The following is an 18767-nucleotide window of genomic DNA, read 5'->3' on the forward strand; positions in this document are numbered from 1 at the left end:
TTACTACCATTATTATCATTACTATCTTTACTATCATTACTACCATTATTATCATTAATATCATTACTATCATTACTATCATTACTATCTTTACTATCATTACTACCATTATTATCATTACTATCTTTACTATCATTACTACCATTATTATCATTAATATCATTACTATCTTTACTATCATTACTATTATTACTATCATTACTATCATTACTATCATTACTATCATTACTATCATTACTATCATTACTATCATTACTATCATTACTATCATTACTATTATTACTATCATTACTACCATTACTATCATTATTATCATTATTATCATTATTATCATTATTATCATTACTATCATTACTATCACTACTTCTCATAACTATTTCTACCATTAGGTACCATGATATCCATTATTGTCACTATTATCATAGTTACTACTATCTCTAGTATTATTAGGTATTATTGCTAGTGTCGCTATTATTGTTATTGTCGTTAATGATGGTGTTATCGGTACTATTATTACTGTCATTACTATTACTACTATCACTCTTCTCAATACTATTACATATTACTGACTACTTAGGTTTTATTATCACCACTACGAGTAAATTCCCCAGTGAGGGAAAACAATTCGATGTCCGACGTGCCACTCGCACGATGCCACAGCTCGTAAAGAAGTTCCGGCAAGTTGCTCCCAATAGATTATTGATTAATCATTTACCTACTTGCCGTATTTCTGTAGTTAGTTTCGTCGCACGACATTGTAATGTATCGCACCTTCGGGACTAATAACGATCGTTTAAGGGTTACGTAACGGTGTCCCAGTGCCCCTTCTACCCCAACAATTCGGCTACCTCGAGAAATAATTATTTTAATGTCCATCCAACGAGCTTTATCCACCTTTAATAAATCCCAGGGCTAATGAAAATGGATGACGCGTCGGTACTAACGTTATTCACTATTCTGAATATTTTTAATACGTTCATATACAGAATTCTGCACTTATATGCTCGAATCGTTCTTTGCTGGATCAAGCAAACTATAATTTGTACAATTCTTCGGTAATAAGGCCCATTTTCATTTCGTAATTTCATGCAGAAATCACAGCGAAAAGCGAAATATTTTAATTCTCCACGTAGAATGTGCTGGTATTAAAGTGACATTCTTGCTACCCTTTTTAAAGTCTTTCCACAGCCAATTCGATTTCTTCTTCGGCATGATCTACATATTACAATTCTGCCCCGCAGAGGGAGCAAATAGAAAACTGCGGTGTACTAACGCGATATGCTGCTTGACCATATTTTTTCCTGAATATATGATTACGTATAAATTAATCGAAACATAAAGTTTCCTGTTCATGAAAAGGCATATAAAATCTTCCCAAAAATCATGTAAGCAGTAAATAAGTCAGATAGAGCAATTTACACCCCGAAATTTACATACAATTTTAGAAAACTTATAACAAGGGCTAATTTATCGCGACACTTTTTTTCACGACAAAATTAGTCGCTCTGAATAGCCAATTGTTTACTAACGCTTAAATTCGAAACAGCACGAATTTTTACGCGAATTGCGTTCAATTTTCCGCGTGACCGATCGACAAAAATAGTGCCCAGCAGTATACCCACATAAAGTCCGATAACAAACTAGTTCGCACATAAAAAACATTAATTTCAAAGCTTCTTTTGACCGTCCGCAGAATATTACAGAAGCACGCTACATTCTCCATTCATACCGACGCCAATTTGCACGACACAGGTATTTCATCTGCGAAACTTCCCTCCGGACCATTCGCCGTATAAAACCGACCCCGTTCCCGCGCCCCACTGGCACGATGTAATTTTTTCCTGATATATGCACGCTGGCAGCTCTACTGCGCGCTATAATATTCAATAGGCCCTCGAGTGAAGAGGAAACAAGGCAGTCCTTTGTCAGGTGGCCCGTGCACCGTGAAGACGCATCGGGCATGCTCTGCATTTCTAGCCGGCCCTTGTCAGCCCTGCCGTTTGTGTGTCGCGCGAATATTGCAGCCAGGGCTGCATCTGTTTTTGGACGTGATTGACGATTGTCAGGGCGACGGCATTTCGCGTCGGCGAATTTACGAGGGCGCCCCGCGTCGGCTCCAAGAACCCTGAATTAGTTGTCTCGCGGCTGCCATAGCCTACGACGCCGTTTCCCTCTCGCGAGACTAATCCCTCTCGGGCATAACGAATCGTCGCGCGATTCACGCGTTTACCGCGGCAACGAGCTGATCGACGGCGTCAGGAAGCCCGCCACTGTGTACGGGCATGATCGTTGCTTGTGCGAGCAAGAACGTGCCGCGTTCACTGGCGTTACTCCCCCCAAAAACGGTTGCAAACCTTCTGGGCTAACAAGGGAAGTTCGGCAAGTCGAACATTCAAGAAAATCTGAAACTTTGCAGAAATGTAGGTCGAGTGATGCTAATAACGTGGGTATTTTTCAATTCGGCAATTAACTGGTCCTGAGGGTGAAACACCCCTCGCCCCTCCCCAAAAAGAAATTGCGAGTTTTAATATTATTATTATTATTATTATTATTATTATTATTGTTATTATTATTATTAATCGGCTTTATTACTCCAAAAAGAAGAAACCCGAATATCTACAGATGGCATAGCCAATAAGAGTAAAGGCGAGGCTGCAGTGGTAACACTGTTCGGAAGCCTAACAGTGTACCTACTGTAAACTAAGCTAACATAGGGGCAACAACACACAAACTTAACCAATGTGAAGAATAAACTAAAGGAAACGAAATCTTAAGACTTACAGCTAAACATGAGAATAAGACAAAAAGTAAAGTAAAAAGTGAAACTGGGTGCATGCACATGGACATAGTGTTATGAATATCTGCGAAACCAGTAAAAGATATAAAAAAAAATCAATTCAAAGTTTTATGGCTTTCAATATCCTACAATATGGTGATAAAGAATTGTCGAAGAAAAGGGTGCTGGGGATAGATTTTGAAAAAAAAATAGTTTTCCGCAAATTCTTTATCGTCCCTTTATAGGCTACAAGAGACCATAGAACTTTGAATTTAACCTCTTTTTGATATATTTTATGGTTTCGCAGATATTCACGATAATATAAAAACTTACAATTTCTATAACGGGGTGTTTTCACCCTTAGGACCGTTTTATTGCCGAATCAAAAAATAGTTACGTTATTAGCATCACTTGCTATATTTCTGCAATGTTTAAGATTTTTTTTTGAATTTTCGAGTTGCCGAAGTTGCGTTTGAAGAAGGAATATCACCCAAGTGTCACGTGCCGATTTTTATGAAACACGGAGTTCCTAGAAATATTAGGCACTTATAGGTTCAAGTTTGAAGGGTGTAACCCTTCAAAGTTGGGGGTTGGAAAATTATTTAGTCGAATGAGTAGAAAATGACTAGGGATCGAGATATGTAGGTGCCTGCGATAAAGGCGTTGGACTGGAACCATTCGACGGGTAATTTTTCGACTTGAGTTGAGGGGTAGTATACCTGATACAACTACGCAATGAATTAGTATTTGCAGGTAACGACCCATTTCTGCAAATGTCGCCCTGGAATGTCATATTTATGCACGTAAAAGCAAATTTTCGAATTGGTCTTATTGCCTTCTGCATCTTTCTTCGAAAAACCACCCCTTTTCTTTGTGCAGCATCAGTTAGGTGAAATTCCATACTTCTTCCCTACTAATTTTTTGGGAGCTATGTAAATGACGATGATATTCGGCATAAGTTGTCAAGAGGTTAACTGCCTGCATACGTCATCGATTTGAATTTTTCCTTGGACTTCTTTTGAAAATTCGGAAGAACGATATTCCTTTGACCCGGCACCCTTAGAAATCAAGCTCCACGGAGTTATCGGAATTCTTACATTTCAGCGTTGAATTTGAAATGTTGAAGTGTCAAATAAGGGAGATCGGGTTTACACAGGACACAAACGTGACGGGTACTCTATTCTTTATCGAATTGGAATAATGCAAGTTCGCCATTGAAAGTAATATAAAAAATTTATCCATCAAAATGCGAATAGTTTGTATCCACTCCCGGAGGCATAAAATACCTACGTCATTAAATCTTCGGATGCCACCATTAAATTACCCTGTACATACTTTATTTTCATAAATAAATAAATGCTTTTGAAGCTCAATTGCAGAAAAGGACACTTCTTGTGCAACAAGATGATAAATTCGAACTTAATTCAAATTATTATACGTGCAGAGGGAGTTTCCACGAATTGCAGGGCTAAATCTTTCTATGTAGTATATCTTAATATCTTACAAATGTATTAAGTTAATACAAAAAGATATAGAATTAAACTAGCATGCCTTCTGTTTGGTAACGAAAGGTACACTTAATAGTATTAATGACTAAATCTTTCTATGTAGTATATCTTAATATCTTACAAATGTATTAACTTAATACATTTGTATCGCGATGTATTATGAGTACCATGATTCACAATAATTGAAAAATGTAGATTGATAATTGACGGAATTATATACCTTGATGTGAGGGCGTCACTCCATTCAGTTTCGACGGTAATACGGGGTTCGCCGTCGATGTCATTCTCCGAATGCGGTGACGTTACCACTGGCTGACTACCATGGAACCAAGCTACTGTGCCCAAATCGTGAGGCCCTTGGGACATTAGGCATGTCAGCGTGAGAAGGCTGCCGGTTTTCACGTGCATGTCCGACTGGTCACTTATTCTGGCACGTGCCTCTGAAACAAATAATATTTCCCACGGTTAGTATATGCACGATATAGGTACTATAATAAGTAAATTGGGGATTGTTATTATATCGAATTTTTGTGTTAAAATACATTGTACTTCATTAAGACTTTTTATTATTATAAACTCTTACTAATAAGATTCTTAATTTTTATGAATCTCTGTTTTTACGAATACCTATGATGTATTGCTTAAGAATACGGTAATCATAAATTTTCGCTTCGTGCACCTAACAGTACGAAATTGAATTATCATAACTGTGGTTAAAAACGAGAGTTTCCCTAATTTAAGGAAAAAATATCTTTCTTAGGGTTTCAAAACTATCGCTTTTTATAATAGATTCCACATCCACATATATTTTCTTAATATGTTAGTAAAAAAAGATTGAAAGATAAGTGCAGCAACATGTCCATTTCTACGTACACCTTCAAAAGAACCTGCTCAAAAATACACATGTATTTTCTCATCGTCAAAACAATTTTTTTCCCCTATAATTTTATAAAACCATTACACAATGATAAATAATTAAATAGACGCGTTGGTTATACTGTCTTCTCTCATAATAATATTCTTATCGTTCAAAAAACAAACACTTCACAGGCGTTACTAAACTCTAGAATCCCCTCGAACAAAGTTCACTTTTCAACCTAATATTGAGCAAGCATGTTTCACTTAACGAGTATTAAATACCCTTTATATTCTATGGCCCTTTTTTCAACACTCTCTGTACCAAAGTGATACATGTAAGTATAATGTATATGTATAACGATAGTTTGAAGCATACTCAATAGTTGCGCTTGTTTCAGCAAACTTTGCCCCGTGCTGGCGGCTATAGCGACAATTTTGCTAGTACGTAATTACTCCCACGCATTATAAATGCACAGCGTCGAGGAAACATTCACGTGCTAATCACAAAGTAGGCCGATCTGAATCCCAGGATAGCTCAACACTGGGTGCTTATATACGATGCGATTTGCCCTGCGATATGAATAATTTATCGACCCCGGATATCGGATAATAGTCTCTAAAATTGACACAGCTAGCCAACTGCGTTTAATGTTTATTCGACGTGCATCAAATATCGCGACTTCCTTATCGCTGGGCCCGCTAATTAATCCCAATTATTGTTTCGGAGGTTCTAACACGATTTGGAATGTGATGCTGGACTATGAGAAATTTTGAAAGTCAGCAAAAAAGAAGAATTCTGATTCTTTATGTTCCAAAGGATCAGAACCCAAACATTTTTTTTTCTTTATTTTTTATTTAAAGTCGCATGCACCTCTTGGAGTTATTAGCGACTACTATATTACACTATTTACATTACATTAGTTTTGCTGAACAGTAGTATATTATACTTATATACTATAATTTAAGCAAGAGCTGTACACCATACATTTTACTATACTATATGTATGTGCTTTACAGACACCAACAATATTATTATTTATCCCCGAAGTGAGGAGAAAGTCGTAATAGTAGCGTAGTCACAACAATGTAATTGTGATCATAATTTACCTATCTAGTTGCTAAGATCTGACTCTGTACTTGGTAGACACATTTTGGATAACAATAACTGAAATATGTTGCTGCACATATATCTTTGGTTGCTATTATCATTTAAGTTGCTCAGTTTGGAGGAAGTATGACTGAAAAATTGTTTCTCTAAAGAGTGTCTGTTACAAATTTTAAGATCATCAGTTCCTTCAGAGTTTAAACGAAACCATTTATTTTTTTTAATACATGTTTGACGTCACTTGCTAATTTTTACTAACACGTCTTATCGCATGACAAACTTACTCCTGGGTCGAAGTTGATATATCTAACGATAAATACAATATTCTCTGTTTCAAGAAATGTTAATGTCTTTTCATATGAAAAGGTTCTTTAAATAAGAGAAGATGATTTATTAACAAGAAGATACCTATTTTGTTTAATTCACAGAGTGGTTGCAAATTTTTAGGCGATAGTGTTAGTTGAAGAAAAGTTAACTATAAATTGAACGATATGTGTCTGCTAAATTTAAATATATTGCAAAATTCTATAATACGAACATGTGCGTGAAATGTACATTTCACTAACAAATTGCAGGAAATTAAAATAACGCTTCTACTTTTATATGTATTACATGTATAATTTCAAAACTATAATTTTTCTCTTTCTTCTTTTCTTATATGTATTTGCTTTTTATCTTCCTGCTACTTTCGTAATGTCTACTGTGTAATAAAGAATTATTATTATTATATTCATAAGATCACTAAGTAGACACAGTGTTGAAGTTGAAAATATACGGAACGATATTCACGCGATAACCATATTAAGAGAGAAGGCACGTGGCTTCCAATCAAATTGTTAACTTATCACCCGTTTACAAATTTAACAGTAAACCTCTAAATATCGCTTTGAAGTGGAGGTTCACGAAACCAGCTTTCATCGTCAAACGTTCTCCTCGTTTTTCCTTCTTTTATGAGGGGTCTCATCAATTTCACTGTGGACAGTGGGGGTTTCTATCGTGGCACAGTTCAATGACTTCGGGTTGAATAGAAGAAAAATGTGTCTAATCACGGTTGGGATATGAAATTTGGACAAGAATGGAAGACTCGCGTTATTTCGCTATTGGGGGTACAGTATGCAAGCGCGCGTGTGTATTGATTTTCACTTTGAAGTCCCACCTGTCACGTTGATCTCTCAATTTTTCACACCTATTTATCAAGCACCATTGATTGGTGATTATTACAAATCGGCAACGTCAATTATGTACAGGAAATTTAGTACGTATATCTAACGAATGCCAACTAACAGTCCTATGCCATTAAGACACTTTATTAGTATCTATTAGCTCACTTCCCTGTCAAGTTCCTTGGATCGATCAGCTTTATAAGTAGACATATATCGTTATTTGGTGCGTTGGTTATGAAAACAAGTCGAAATTGAAATGCACACGTTTGAAAAGGTTAAAGAGTAGTTGAGAGTGATCATTTAGATTTTAGAAGTAGAAACAGAAACAGAAAGGGGAACAGGGACAGAAACAGAAATAGAGCTAGAGCTAGAGCTAGAACTAGAGCTAGAGGTAGAGCTGGAGGTAGAGCTGGAGGTAGAGGTAGAGGTAGAGGTAGAGGTAGAGGTAGAGGTAGAGGTAGAGGTAGAGCTAGACCTATACCTAGACCTAGAGCTAGAGGTAGAGGTAGAGGTAGAGGTAGAGGTAGAGGTAGAGGTAGAGGTAGAGGTAGAAGTAGAGGTAGAGGTAGAGGTAGAGGTAGAGCTAGAGCTAGAGCTGGAGGTAGAGGTAGAGGTAGAGGTAGAGGTAGAGGTAGAGGTAGAGGTAGAGGTAGAGGTAGAGGTAGAGGTAGAGGTAGAGGTAGAGCTAGAGCTAGATCTGGAGCTAGAGCTAGAACTAGAGCTAGAGGTAGAGCTGGAGGTAGAGCTGGAGGTAGAGGTAGAGGTAGAGGTAGAGGTAGAGGTAGAGGTAGAGGTAGAAGTAGAGGTAGAGGTAGAGGTAGAGGTAGAGCTAGAGCTAGAGCTGGAGGTAGAGGTAGAGGTAGAGGTAGAGGTAGAGGTAGAGGTAGAGGTAGAGGTAGAGGTAGAGGTAGAGGTAGAGCTAGAGCTAGATCTGGAGCTAGATCTAGAGCTAGAGCTAGAGCTAGAGCTAGAGCTAGACCTAGACCTAGACCTCGACCTAGAGCTAGAACTAGAGCTAGAGCTAGAGCTAGAGCTAGAGCTAGAGCTAGAGCTAAAGCTAGAGCTAGAGCTAGAAATTAAATTAAACCCAACTATAACACAGACATGGACTAATCCTAGGTTATGCTAATTGTAAGAACAGGGTTGAAGGATACATGAACGAGTGGCCCGTTTAAATGACGAATAAGAATTGGATTCGCAAATGCTAGATGGAAGAGACTTGTAGAAATTTGGGGCTACTGCCGTATAGGATAAAGTTGCTTCCAGCATCTGTTACACGTACTCTCCTCCACCAAGATTCATCAATCATTTAACGAAATGGACTAACGCTCTCCAAAGTCCTTATACCCTCCATTTCTCACACAATCGACGCACCACGTTATTCCCAAGCATAGGTAAGTTTCATTAGTATTCTGCCCACCAATTTTGCCGCAACGGAATCGCAAATATTTCCATCAAACCGCGTCGTTCAGCTGTTCTGAAACGATATCCAGAGAAAGAATCCGCTGGGTCACTTGGCGCACGGAAAATTCGAACGGCACAGCTGTATAAGGCGATCCTCGGAAGCGTTTTAATTCAACCTATCGATCGTGTGTTACCCAAGATCGCCTCCCGTGTTTCATCGACAAGGTGGCGCACTGTCGCGCCTAAATTCCGCTGAATGGTATCCGGTGCGTGAAACTCGCGATTACACGAATAATCGCGGATCCAGATACACGTATGGGGCATTTTAACCATCGAACAAAAGCGGCCCGATAAAAAGATTTCGCTGGATTTAACGCGCGACCGGCTGAATAAATGTTCTCGAGCGGCTACGTGATTTATTTCGTGGCCAGCGTGCGCGCACACGCGATCCCCGGTCAGTTTGAAACAAAGGATTCATTGCATTCAAACGAACCAGCGAACAGACCGTGTTTTTTTTTTTTCTTCTCGGCGGTTCGATTATCGTTCGGTATTTTATTAGCGCCTCGTCGTGGCAGCTTCTACTGTTTTCGCGAAGCAAACGCCCATGCGACGCTGCGTTTTTAATTATCCGCGCATAGTTCCCTTTGCGCATTCAGGAGCACTGAATCTGGAACATTCCGTTGTTCATTTAGCGAAGTTCCCGCGGCGACAACACACTGGCTGCTTACGCTGCGCGTTGCACGACTGTGTGTGAAAAATACTGGTCACTGAATTATTCTATAAAATGTACGATGAAAGCAGGCTTCCTTTTGTTCTGTAGCTTTGCTCTTTAGCGAAATGCATGAAATCGAAGAGATTTTTAAATCGTGTATGTTTAATCTTCGTTACTGGCAAAGTGAATTTAATTACCACGAGACACTGTTGGTGCAAATGAACGAAATAATACGAAAAAGTGGCGAGTAGTAAACTGTTGAGATATACCTTATAAGTTCTTCCGATTTGCGGGCTCGTTTGTTCTTTCGAGATTGGTTGCAGAGCCACCAAATCGCGCCTTTGTTTCCGCGGCTTTTTTTTTGTCTTCACCTCTTGTTCCTACAAAAGTGCTCTCCTCGCGCAAGCTACCACGCCGGTAGAATACCAAAGGGAGTATTTTATATGTTGTTCATATTAACTACGCTAAGTTGTTCACTACACGTTTTGTATTCTCGCGCACGTGCGTGGATATTCTAATAAACATTATTTGCTACTGATCTTCTAGCTTTGCTGTGCCATCGAACGGCGCCCACGCATTCCTCAACATAAATAAAGCTAATCTATAATCAAATCTGTGGCTTGCTGATTCGTAAAATTTTAGAGATATCAGTGATACCTGGCGTTGCCTAGGCTATATATATTTTTTCAGTGAAGGGGAGGGAGATTTTAAAAAGATTTCTTGATGAGCACCTAGGAGCTATGAGGAACTTACCTATCAAATTTCATGGTTATAGGTTCCAGAGGAATTGTGTTGAGTAAGTGAGTCAGCGGTATTTGGATTTTATATGTACAGTGACTCGCATTAATATTCGGACACTTTTTAAAATCGCATAACTTTTTTAGAATTGGTCCAAACAACTTGAGTTTTTTTGAGAAGCTAGAAGGATTAGTTTGCTAACTGACGCGTTTCGTCGTTTTGACAAAAAATGTATTTGGTTGGAATAGCGAAAAGAATAGTAAGGGTCGATTTTTAAACTTTTTTAAACTTTTTATACAACTTACTGCAATCTACAAACGGTTTTTTTTTTAATTTTCATTAGAAGCTCACAAAAAAAGTTTAAAAATCGACCTTTACTATTCTTCTCGCTATTCCGAGCAAATACATTTTTTTTTAAAACGACCAAATACGTAATTTAGCAAACTAATCCTTCTAGCTTCTCAAAAAAAAAACTCAAGTCGTTTGGCCCCTTCTAAAAAAGTTATGTGATTTTAAAAAGTGTCCGAATATTAATGCGAGTCACTGTACACAATTCTACAGTACCTACTCGTAACTATACAAAAAATGATTGACACATGATCCACGAAAGGGCGTATCTCAAAATCGATTAGTCTCTTGGTCCCAGGTTTGCTGGATCTTTTTTGTCTCACCTCTTTCGTTAATCAATTAAATTTGCGTGTATAATTTTCAAACACCATGCACTTAGGCAATGTAAACGTTCAGTATTGTGTTAAAAACTCAACAAGAATTGCAACCCTCCAATACATTGTACAGCATTCATTTGAAACGATGACGTTTCAGGCTGACCACGGTTCTTCAACGTTTCACCTTTAAAAATACCGATCGAAAGCTCCCCGTGTAAAAATTTAATGGCCATATTGAATCAGGAATATGGCACTCCCCATTTTTTGGGGAAAGGGGGAGTGATCGATGGTGCGGACACGTTTTGTCACGTCTCGTGTCATGGGTAGGTAGAGATCACCTCGAATAATAACACGACGTATAAATGATGAACCATTAACAGATATCGATTGGCAAGTGGAATCAATTGTCCGACAAGTGCTTGTAAACAATGAAACTGTGTTTCCAGTATAATTGCTTTCAACGGTGTTCAGTGGTACTCATGAAGCTTTTATGTGCTACACGTGGGCAGTTCGAAATGTTTCGTTTAAAATAATATTCGATATCTTTAATTGGTCGTTGAAAACAAACGGCGCAGCACAATGGAAAGAATAACGAATAATTAAATCGGCAATCGACGGTAACGTATATACTATGCGCGAGTGAATAAAACAAACCAATATTTCAACAATTTTCAAACATCACAAGGTTGCAAAAGCACTTTTTAGTATTAATTTGCAGGAGATTATAAATATACCAGTATAATAAAAAGTAATGGTAAAACCGTGTTGCAAAGAGAGATGAAATGTAATAACACGATGGAAAATGTAGTGAATTAAAAAGTGCTCCCTTGAATGCAGTTATATTACGGTCATTATTAACATTCTTGCTTTAACATGACTTTAGATTTATCTTTGGATACTTATACGTAGATATAAATCAAACATGTTTCCTGAAAAATGTAACTAGTACCTTTTCTTTTTCCATCTTTTAATAACTTTTAGTTTATAATATCGCGATACTCGTCGACCTGTGCGACGGTCATTATTAAATAGTAACCGAGTATTAAAAATCGAGCGTAGTTATTGGAACTACATAGCACCTAATCAAAAATTGGAAGTCCGAAAGTGCAGCTTTTGGCTCGGGTCGCCTGGAAACCAGACTTCTGTTTAGTGTTTCTCAAATCCTGTTTGCCATAAATGTTGCTTCACAGCCCACAAATTTTAGAAGCATGAAAGTCTGTGTAAAAGACACTGGGAAATTTATTTTCAGATACAGAAAGTGTATCGAAACCACTGCACACTATTTCGAGTAACAAAATCTGCTTCGCAGCTTTGTAATTTCCTTTCCTATAAAACTTAACATTTTTACATAGCTTTATATAGGTATCCCATTATAACATCGCATCGTTTGGGATTGTGCTACAAATGTGAAAATACGTACAATTTTTATCATTTTCCGTCTTTAAGGGGTCATGCTTAGGTGGCAGGCGAAACAGACCGTGATATTCGGAAATTTTTTGTGGGAAATGTAATGTATATTTTTTGCAAGTACTTGCTGATTTTAAAAGTGCATATATTCAGCAACTCACGGTGATTTTGCCATAGAAAAATATTAAAAAATGAACGAATAGCAGCCACTCTCCCAGAAGCTGTTTTTATAATTTCTCCGAGCCGGATCATCAGAAATAAAAAAAGTGACGAAGATTCTGTTAATATATGAGTTTATCTGGTTGCGTGAACGAACGATTATCCAAGAAAAATGATTTCACACGAAAATGGCGGCGGTTTCACGTAGAATCATGATTTCTCGATGTCTGAATTGTTCGTTTTTCGTGAATTAAAAATAGAGTTTTCATGAAAAACAAAAATCTCTCGTTCACGCATCAGATAAATTCATATACCAACAGAATCTTCTTCACTTTTCGATTTCAGATGATCCAGCCCGGAGATATCGTGCTCGCTGCTAAAGAGTGTTGCTGAATATATGTACTTTTACAATAAATATATAGTTGCAAAAAATATACATTAGATTTTCCACAAAAAATTCCCGCAAATCACGTTGATTTTCGCCTGCCAACTAGGCATGATCCTTTCATACATGTTATGTAACTGCCGATACCCCGCAGTGTCAATGTTCCCCCAGTTTACGATATATGTTACAAAATATTAGTAGACAACCAAGTAGATTGAAATAGACATTAGTGTTTAATTAGATTTAAGTGTAAAATCTGTAAACAGTGTAAGAAGTTTATGTAATACCCCCATGTGTAATGGAATCAACTGTAGTTGCTAATGGCTATCAACTCGATGCGACATTAAATAAATAATTAAATGAATGAAAAAAAATTTATAAAGTGTTTACGTCTACAAAAAACTTCATAGGATAGGTACTAAATTCTAGCAAGTTGTTAATCTTTCAGCAAGAAGCGAGTAAAAGAATAATGGCGATAAGCACCATGGAAACATTAAGGTTAAATACCCCCAAACCTTTTCCCCTCAACTTTATGCATTAAATAGCTCCGTCAAAATATCCCCAGGAAGTCGTAATCGACCCGGCGAAGCTAAAGAGCCGCCCAGTTGAATGGCGTTAGCGGTGGATTTCGCGAAAAGCAGCCGAAGGCTGTTTAAGCTGCAGCCACTGTCGGAAAATGCTGTTAGCTTTCGAGGGACGGGTATTCATTCGTGGCCAGATTCCTCGCTCGCGGCAAGCGTCACGCGCTTCCGGCTGCGGATCCCACGGGAGATTGAAACACCGCGGACGCGAGAAAGGGCGCGTGCATATTAACGACGCGCCGCGGTTCGAACGCGCAACGCATCGGAAATGCTCGGGCGAGAAGAGGGCGGGGGGTGGGGGCGCTGAAGAGACCGTCCGATTTATTCGGACATAAATCTTCGGGATCCATCGGGATCGTTGTACGGGAAAAGGGAAAAAAGGGGATGGTTTAAGGGATGAAGGTTCCGGGTTACAGCGAATCACGGAAATACTACACGGGACAGTTTTGGCTTCTGTTTAAAGGGGTGCTCTCACTTCGAGGGTGAGAGAAATTCTTGTTTTTTTATACATATTCTTAAAACTTCACATTGTGAAAATCAGTTTCTAAAATCGTTCAACGGGATTCGAAGGAATAAAGAAGTTTCAGGGGTTTGAAGTTTCGAGGTGGGTACGAAAACGATACTTTTTAGGTTAACAGAATGATTTTAAGCTTTGGCTGTGTAGCTAATTAAATTCACTATTTTTGGGTGTAAACTATTTTAATTTTTGTACTTTGAATGTATCGGTTGGGCAACATCGTGTTTACGTGAAACGGGACGAGAGAAAATACCGACAGTTATGAAATATTTGAGGAATGTTTTTATGTGTAAATTGACAACACTTCGATATATGCATGTATTATTAATCGAAAACAAATTGGGTTAATAGAAGTGAATAGTGTAATAGTGACGAAATTCCAAAGACGTTATTTTTTTGTTATTAAAAAGATTCTTGTAGACTAACGTTTATATCTAACCGAGAAAAATATACGCGACGGCTAACTATCGCGAAAAAAGGAGGTTCTTGTTGAAGTATGTGCTAAAACGCTACTTGCATTTTCTAAAATAGATAGCGACATCTTTTTCCTTTCTCTTCCTTTTAAAAAATTCCTTGCCCACGTCAACTTAGAATGTAGGTTAGAGACTCTTGGTTTAACGGGTTACAAGTAACAAGAGCCAGATCCCTTCTCGTCTTTCCAGGCTTTGTAAGTTCATGCCGTGTACAGTTTTATAATATTCGTGGATGGTGTATTATAATATTCTTTTTATAATATTTCTTACGTAAATTACGCGAGATACTTTTCTCCTACTTTGATAACTATTAACCAATTCTCTGAGTCAATTTAATACAAAGAATCGAAGTCAGTAAGCAAAATATGTGTGCCAAAATAATTACTCCTTACAGCATGAATATTACTTAAGCGTAAATAAAAATTATTCGACGAGGACGTGTTATTCTCTTATTTTATTTATACATTTTTTCAGCAATAGCTCGTGGCAGATATGCTATACATTCATGTCTACGTGAAATAAATAATAAAAAACTTTTGCCTCTGTCCAAATGTAGCAATAAATCACAATTTTGACATTTTATGGAACTTTTACTGTTACAATCTGGATTCAATCGATGTCTGATTTAGAATAATGAAATATAAAAAAAAACAGTATGTATCGTGCAATCTGCCATGCCATGCGGCAAGGGATAAGTTTGAAATGAATGAAAACAGAATATTACGAAGCAAGGCAGAGTAAAATTTCTCTGCCGAAATTTGGCAATCAAGGCCAAATTAATTTACCATCACTTTGATAAATTCCTTTGAAACATGTGAAAAATGAAGCTGCTTTTCCTCTTGATAATAGTTATTAATCTACGTAATATTGACATGTTGACAATAACATAAATGGCTAATGAATATCGAATGCACATTTTTCTGTAATATTTTCGTAAATCTAAAAATTAATTTATAATCCTATACCAGGGAAACTTGAAAATATGTTTTATCCCGATCTTAATTATTAAATCATAGTGATATATTTTCATTGTATCTGATCTCGTCTTATAACATTCAAAATCCCTTATTTTCAAAGTCTTCAAATGTCTTCTAACCGGTAGCTCCTATTCATAATTAAATAAAAATGATGTTTCAAAAGGCACGGTCCATACAATCCACGCGTTCTCAGCAGAATGATTTTCCATACCATTAAATCATAACATAATATTAATCTGGCGTGTAATATCCAAATCGGAAGATTAAATGCGATAATAACCACTATCAAAATGACCTTTTCACAGGGGCTTGTTAACTCACTCCAAAATTCTCTGCACAGACAATTACGTACCGTGTGCGCTAATTAACCATACTATTGTATCGTAGTATTTAATTTAATTATAATGTATTCTATGTACCAAAGGTTTCCAGCCGTTGGTTTAATAATAACGATAATACTAGCAGCTTGCAAAAGCCAAGCAACAATTACCAGCTAATATCTCGCAAAGAAGACTAACATTTCCCGGAGATCTTAAATGACGTCCAATCGACAGATCAAGTGCACTGACAGCAGTATCTGCTGCAAGCGCCAAGCAATAAATGCAGGGTAAAAAAGATATCTCTAAAAAATGAATAAAATCTCGCGAAGGCGAGCGTGAATTCACAGGTCACAGGGTCGAGTAGTACGCAGTCAGTGTTGTAAATCCAATAATTTACAAATCCGTCGAAACGGCAGGAGCTGCGAAAGATACCATTGAGATTCATTAATGCCGATGCTAGTTGCTAGAGAGCACGAAAAACCTCTGCTCGCGCTGCTTTTTAATTGAAGTCGTCGCATGGCCGATATTTTACGAAGCTTTCGAGCGTTTTCCAAATTGAAATGGCTTCGGCAGAAAATCTAATAATTTCGAGCGGCACCAAGCGAAATGCACCGCTCCGCCGCCAGTGTTTTATTTTTACACGATTCCCTCTCCCTCGCGCGCGCACACACGCACACTTTCCTCGTTCGGCGTACTAATTAATGTTTCCGTGGGAATTTATCATCGTCGCTATTGTTGTGCATATTTCGCGGAAGATTTAGGGGCGCACCCGGCTACGAATGAATACAGCCAGCGAGGCTTGTCGCGAGAAAAGCTTCTCGCGCACGGCAGAGTTCGCCGAGCTCGCTGGCGTGTTGCTCGAAATTGCGGCAGATATAACCTGTGATGAAAGTATGTCTAGGATCCTGCAATTGTTAAGTTTCGAGGCTGAGGAGCAACAGCGCGGGGGGTTGGCGAAAGCGTTCGTTGTACTGGCTTACGCGCGTTATCCGAGTCGTGTCGTGGACGATATTTTCTCAAGTTCTGTGCGGGGAATTGATCGCTTCCGTTATTGGGAAAACTATATCGAGAGAATCCAAACTTCATTTCTCTGATCCTGTACCAGATAGATACATGATTATTATTCGTGATGAGTGTATATTGTATACAGGGGCGGGTTTGAAGATTTGCGGCCACTAGGGTAATAAGCATCTGCCACCCCTTCCGCGAAATATTATCAAATAATTTAATTTAAAAGATTCGAGAGAATTTCAAAATTAATTTAATCTAGCAACTCACGTCTGAGTCTTTGCTAATTCGCTGTGGGAAAAAGTGAATTGTTTTTAAAGTTGTTGCTAACCCCTATGGTTAAACCCTTTCCAAATTTCTTTCGCTCAAAATTTTTTGCACTCCAAAATTTGATGCTCCCCAAAAATTATTGCTCTCCTAAATTTATCGCTCGCAAAATTTGATACTCCTCAAAATTTGTCGCTCCCAAAATTGTGTGCCCTCCCAAAATTAGCGCTCCCCCAAACTTATCGCTCCGAAAATTTGATGCTCCTCAAAATTTTCCGCCCTCCAAAATTTGTTGTTTCCCAAAATTGCCGCCCTCCAATATTTTTTCCTTCCCGAAATTTGCCACTCTCTCAAATCCGCGGCTTCCCAAAATTGTCCGCTCCTCAAAATTTATCGCACCCCAAAATTTTCCGCCCTCCAAAATTTGTTGTTTCCCAAAATTGCCGCCCCCAAAATTTTTGGTTCCCAAAATTTGCCGCTCCCTCAAATCCGCGGATTCTCAAAACTTGCCGCTCCCCCAAATTTTCCGCTCCTCAAAATTGATCGCTCCCAAAATTTGCCGCCCCTGACTGTATACTTCTACTTGTTCCACGAATTCTGCGAGAGAAGGTTATCAAAATGTTTAAGCCCATAAGTTCCATTGCAATGTAAAAACGTTAAATTCTTAATTCTACATTTTCATTATTTTTCCTCAAACCCTTCAATAAGCAGGTCGCATAAAATCTTCAGAATTGCCACGGTGGAGTGTTGGAGAGTCACGTCGTCTTCTACTAAAGTAGCGAAAGGGAGAAGCAAAAAAAAAAGAAAGCTCTGGCAGAGCCTCGTCAAAACGAACCTGCTCTTCGCGCGGTACTGTTCACCACGTCCTCGAAAAGGGGTTTACGCGAAGTCAAAAAAAGAAGGGAAGGGGGTGGAGGGGTGTGGGAAAAGGTGAAGGAAAGTAAGCTTTGTAAGCAGCGGGCAATGAGCTTACTCGGGTACTTCTAGGATCGCTGAGAAAAAGGGTCAGACCTAACGTTACCCCAGAAAAAACCCTGAAAGGGCGGCTGCTCTTTCGCCGGCCCATTGTGGCAACTGTCGACACAAGGCGCCGCGACGCGACGCTCGGTGCCGTTACCGACGATGCTAATATCTCCCTAGAACATTAAGGTTTATTAGAAACGAGCCTCCGTGCATGGGGCCAGTTTCTTGCCTTCCTTTTCATTGCATCTCGACTCTCTGCTCATTTTACCTACCTACCCAACAAACACACAGAGGGTGTCAGTACACTTTCACTCATAAGAATTTCAACACCGACGTGTATCTGCTACCCCCAAGCTTGTGGGGAATTCTTCAAACATTTCTTGGTCCATTAAGGTAAGAGAGTATGTGGAACTCTAAAAAATAATTTGAAGCAAAGAAAGTAATGTTGTTTTGGATCTGTACTATTAACCTACTTGTGATTTTGGATCTGTTATTATTAGTGTACCGTCTATTTTCGGGGAACATTTTTTGAAACTGTTATTTTCTTAACATAGGAAACTGTTTAGTTATCACCTACATTCCTTTCGATGACTTATAGTGTTACACATTTTTTTGTCACCAGAATGATAGAAAATAACACCTCACCTCCAGCTAAGCAGTTTCTTTTTTGTTCTTTTTTTATTCTTAAAAATAAAATTAATTTCCTTTGTTCAATTTTCAATTTAAAAATTGGTGTCAGATGTCAAGTATATTTTGGAAGGGCCGAGACATATATATTATC

General features: G+C 38.2%; 2 protein-coding genes across 2 annotated transcripts in view; both read right to left on the reverse strand.

Annotated features, from left to right (window-relative positions):
• Positions 1–18767, reverse strand: part of Exu (maternal protein exuperantia) — a 170693-nt gene that overhangs the window by 151549 nt on the left and 377 nt on the right. The gene's annotated exons all lie outside the window — the stretch shown is intronic.
• Dpr1 (defective proboscis extension response 1) overlaps positions 1–18767 on the reverse strand; it is a 709894-nt gene that overhangs the window by 85058 nt on the left and 606069 nt on the right. The window contains exon 4 of the mRNA XM_076823800.1: positions 4505–4724. Within this exon, the coding sequence (XP_076679915.1) occupies positions 4505–4724 (220 nt within the window). The remainder of the gene's footprint in view (positions 1–4504; positions 4725–18767) is intronic.

This window comes from Andrena cerasifolii, chromosome 12 (assembly GCF_050908995.1).
Source record: "Andrena cerasifolii isolate SP2316 chromosome 12, iyAndCera1_principal, whole genome shotgun sequence".
Taxonomy (NCBI): Eukaryota; Metazoa; Arthropoda; class Insecta; order Hymenoptera; family Andrenidae; genus Andrena; species Andrena cerasifolii.